We start from the raw sequence: 4,209 nt of genomic DNA on the forward strand, positions 1-4,209 counted from the left end.
TCTATCTATCTATCTATCTGCAGTCTGCCTATCTTCAATCTACCTGTCTGTGATCCTTTTGTTTATCTATGACTCCTTGTACATACATACATGTAGTTCTACAGACAGATACATCAACACGTTTGAAGGACCAACTGTATGTCTAAGTGTATATGTATCTATGTGCAAGCGCTTACTTCCTTATTTTCTTTTATATGTATATCTATTGATGTCGACTTAGTTCCTTAATGTTCTCTACGTTTGCATGCAAACCCACAATTACCCGTTGCCGTCTCGGATCTATATCGTGCTACATAGAGGCATACACATACGTATACTTACAAACTGTATTTAGACCTACATACATGCAGTCAACATTACATATATGAATAGGCTCAACAGTACATATATATATATATATATATACACACACATCTGTGCAATATATATCTATGAAGTATATGTATATCAGCTGTATGGATGTACAGCGTGTTACTGTGTTGTACGCGTTTCTTTCTTTTCTTTTTTCGTACCCTTTGCCCTGCGGCTCTTCACTAGTGGTGATCTCGACATTCCTCGTGTTTGTCTCTACACCTGTGTTCCTCTTCTTTGTACTTTTCTCTCTTTAGCTTTCTCTCACCTAGAGTATTCTCTTCTTCAATTTCTTTCTTCTTTCTTGTTTCTTCTTTCCCCCCTATAGGTGAAGATCGTGATAAACGTAGCATCGAACTGCGGCTTGACGAAAGGACATAACAAGGAGCTCTTTGAATTAAGAGACAAATTCGGGCCAGAGAATTTTGAGGTACGAACTCTCTCGCTTTCTCTCCTCTTTCTACTTTCTCCCTTTTCTCTTTCTCTCTCCTTCTCTCTCTCTCTCTTTCTCGCTCTCGTTTTTGATTCGGTTGAATCACTGGTGAAGACATGAGAGTGGCTATTCGTTCAGAAGAGGAAAAATTTGTTTGTATCTTCATCTTCAACTTAGACGAGAGAAGAAGATAGAAAGACTTCTCTTCTACATCTGGTGTCTCTATCGGTCCTTATCAACTTAGAAAGGCAACTCACTTCAGGAATCTTACGTCGTTATCTCACATATCGATATATGAGTACATCTCTGAAGATATATATACATATATATATATATGTACTGATATATGTATATCTTTAGAGATGTCTCCGATTATATAAATATGTATGTATTGATAGATGCATTTTTGTATGAAGATCTAAAGATAGATTTCTATGTAAAGGTTGTGAAGACAGATGGAATTTTGATAGGATTGATGGTGTGAATTTTACCAAAGACACGAAGACGAACGCATGCGAAGAGAAGAGGGAAGATCACTTGTGGTCCTCACTTCCACGGTTTACAGTTGACCTTCTTGCAGTTGTGTCTGATACACTTTACTTCCCGCTGCGTGTACGTACGCGTCACCCTTCTCTTGGCTCCTCTGTCTACATATCTGCATGCGAGGACGCCTCTGGTGTTGAGGTGTATATACACCACGAAGAGTAGCTGCTCTCGTACTGAGCAGTAGTGCCGTGGCTTTCAAAAAGATGTCATCATCCTTCAACCTTTCTCTTTTTTCCTTTCTGTACTGTCTGTCTCTTTTTTACTTTCTCTCTCAGATTCTCGCTTTTCCTTGTAGGCAGTTTGCCTCACAGGAGTTCAAGACAAATGAAGAAACCTTGTCTTTTTGCGAGAGAACGAAAATTCCTTTTCCTGTCTTCGCGACTTCTGATGTGAATGGCCCGAATACGAATCCTGCTTTCCTCTATTGTAAATGGAATAGCGACCAAGTAAGTTGCTCTTTATTTACCAAGACCAACAATGATCCAGTCGGTAAATTCTGTATTCAAGGTCATAAGACTAGTACTTAGAGGCGTGTACATCTCTCCCGTTTTCCTTTTTCGTTGTTTGTATCTTTTTCTTTCTTCTCTTTTCTCTTTGTTTCTTTCTTCCTTCTTTTCTTGCAGTTTTATCCATCAGGAGGTGCAACGAAGAATGGGGTGAAGCTTGGTGACGTAGGCTGGAACTACGGAAAGTTCTTAGTTGATAAGAATAACGGCGTCTATAAATACTATGGGCCCCGTACAAAGCCCCGTGAGTTAGCAGTCGATATTCAAAAGTTGATTAACGGCGAAGTGACAGGCATGAAAAGAGATGCGAATGGCGTCTTGAAACCTTCATCGAGTAGCTAAAGAAGAAGCAAGAGACAGATGAATGTGATACACGTTGTTCTCTGATCATAAGCGGTTTTTCTTGTCCTTCTTTTCTTCTGTTTCATCTCTTTCTTTCTGCCTTATTTAACTATCTTTGTTTCTTCGGATTGGGGGTAGATGACCGGAGAAAGAACAGGGGTGGGTATAATGAAGCTTGTTTAGTGAGTTGTGTCTTGAGAAGTGGTCTCTGAAGCACAAGCTGCTGTAGAGAGTGGGATGCGATAGAAGATAGTTATGAACGAAGGAGCGGAGAGAAAGAAAAGAATGGAACAAAGTACCAGGGGGGAAGGGGGAGGGGGCATAAGGAGCGCCCCTAGGGGTAAGGGGGGGGTTGTCTTATGCTGTAGAGACAGGTAAAAGCGATGTGTATTCTTCTGTTGTTGAATGGAGAGGTTGACGGAGGGTGAAGATGTGATTGGTCTCCCTCTCTCTGAAGCCAGTAGTGGCCTTAGTCAACTGTTTCTTATTTCCGAGCATCAGAAAATACTTCACATTTCTATGTACCTATACACATAAGTTTAAAATATATAGATGTAGACGCACCGTGCCGTACATAGGTAAGTGTACATATATGTAGGTACCGCGAGAGGGAGAGGGAGAACGAAAGAGAGAACCAGAAAGATTTCATAAGATGAATCTTGAAGAGAAGAGAGGTTGGGATGTCGGGTGTTGTGATGATGACTGGGTCAATTCGAAGGCTCATAGCGCGCTAAGAATGTGGGCTCGTCATGATCTGTGACGGGATGATAAGTGGAGAGAAAGAGAGATGGTAGTGACATTTTCCACCAAGCAGAACTCACTTCCATCTCTTCAGTCATTTAGACGATTCTTCCTGCATGTGGCTGATGTTTCTACTCTCAAATTCCATATATGATCTCGCCTTTGTTTTTACTTCAGCGTCTCGTGCCTTCTTTCGTCATGGTGAACCAACAGCGTAGTCCCGCTTTGGCACACGGAGACAGGGGGGGAGGGAAGACGTTGATATGATGAATGATGGTTGGCGTCTCCTCGGATGCCTAGAGAACGAAGAGAGTAACTTTCTTCTTTCTCGACTTGATTGTGTAGATGATTGAGACCGTCTTCCCTGGAGAGATTCATCACGCTCCTTAGTGGATGGAGAGATAGATAGAAAAGGTCTAGCGGGAAACTCGTAGACCGGGCACGGAGCGTACGATAAAACGATGAATGTGATTGAGGTGGATGAGAACAACAGCAAACTCTTTTGCAGATGGTCGTTTCTCCTTAGGTTTACGTCTGTTGGGTCCCTTGGCCTGATCATGAAAAGTTTCATGACTCTTCTCATCTCGACATCACAGCAGATGAAGAGGAAAAGACAGAAAGAACTAATCATACGTGCTCAGCTAGGGGAGTTCTCCTTCTATGTCACCTCCTACCTCAGTTTCCAGCCTACTGTCCGAGAGTGACAAAACTTCATTTTAGCAGGCGAGGCATCACGCTTTTTATTGGGGGATGAGGGTGTAGCACGTTCCACGAAGGCTCGTTTAGGGAGGAGAGGTGTCCATTCTGACTACACTTCGTTGTGTGTGTACGAGCTGACTGACTGACTGACTAACTTCCGCTTCATCTAGAACAGTTTTCGCTTAACCGGGGAAGTAAAGTATCCATCTGGCCGCCGGTCGCGCACCGAGTTTGTTCAGGTACAAAGTCAGACATGGTTCGTGGTAACGAGATCCAGCCATCTTAGGTACTCTTTCAGACAGGCGATCAATGCGTAGCCGGCAACGCGGATAGCCCCGATGTGAATCCTCGGCATAGCGCTGTGACCGTGGATTTGTAGGTGCAGGAGACCATTACAGCGGAAGTGGGGTGTATGCATGAGCAACGAATATAGGAGTGATGACAGTGAGCGAATAGTCGACAACGCTTGCGGTTAACGACCACAAACACGTATTGTTGTTTCGACGCTAGACAGCGTGAGTCCATTGACCGTGTGAAGGTACGACGTGATGTGAAGCAGCCCAGGTCCTACAAAGAGAGCCAGCCGGGGAA

General features: G+C 43.2%; 2 protein-coding genes across 2 annotated transcripts in view; both read left to right on the plus strand.

Moving 5' to 3' along the window:
* The window catches only part of CSUI_002288 (uncharacterized protein), a gene marked incomplete at its 5' end in the record, with an annotated part of 2,854 nt that extends 384 nt beyond the window's left edge, over positions 1-2,470 (plus strand). Inside the window, 3 exons of the mRNA XM_068062490.1 lie at positions 680-781; positions 1,606-1,776; positions 1,954-2,470. Of these exons, the coding sequence (XP_067925535.1) occupies positions 680-683 (4 nt within the window). The remainder of the gene's footprint in view (positions 1-679; positions 782-1,605; positions 1,777-1,953) is intronic.
* Positions 2,471-2,540: 70 nt separating this feature from the next.
* Positions 2,541-3,679, plus strand: CSUI_002289 (uncharacterized protein). The gene has a single exon (XM_068062491.1). The coding sequence runs from the start codon at positions 3,381-3,383 to the stop codon at positions 3,621-3,623; it is 243 nt and encodes an 80-aa protein (XP_067925536.1). The 5' UTR covers positions 2,541-3,380; the 3' UTR covers positions 3,624-3,679.
* Positions 3,680-4,209: the final 530 nt, after the last annotated feature.

The sequence above is a fragment of the Cystoisospora suis genome (genome assembly GCF_002600585.1).
Source record: "Cystoisospora suis strain Wien I chromosome Unknown contig_971, whole genome shotgun sequence".
Lineage (NCBI taxonomy): Eukaryota > Apicomplexa > Conoidasida > Eucoccidiorida > Sarcocystidae > Cystoisospora > Cystoisospora suis.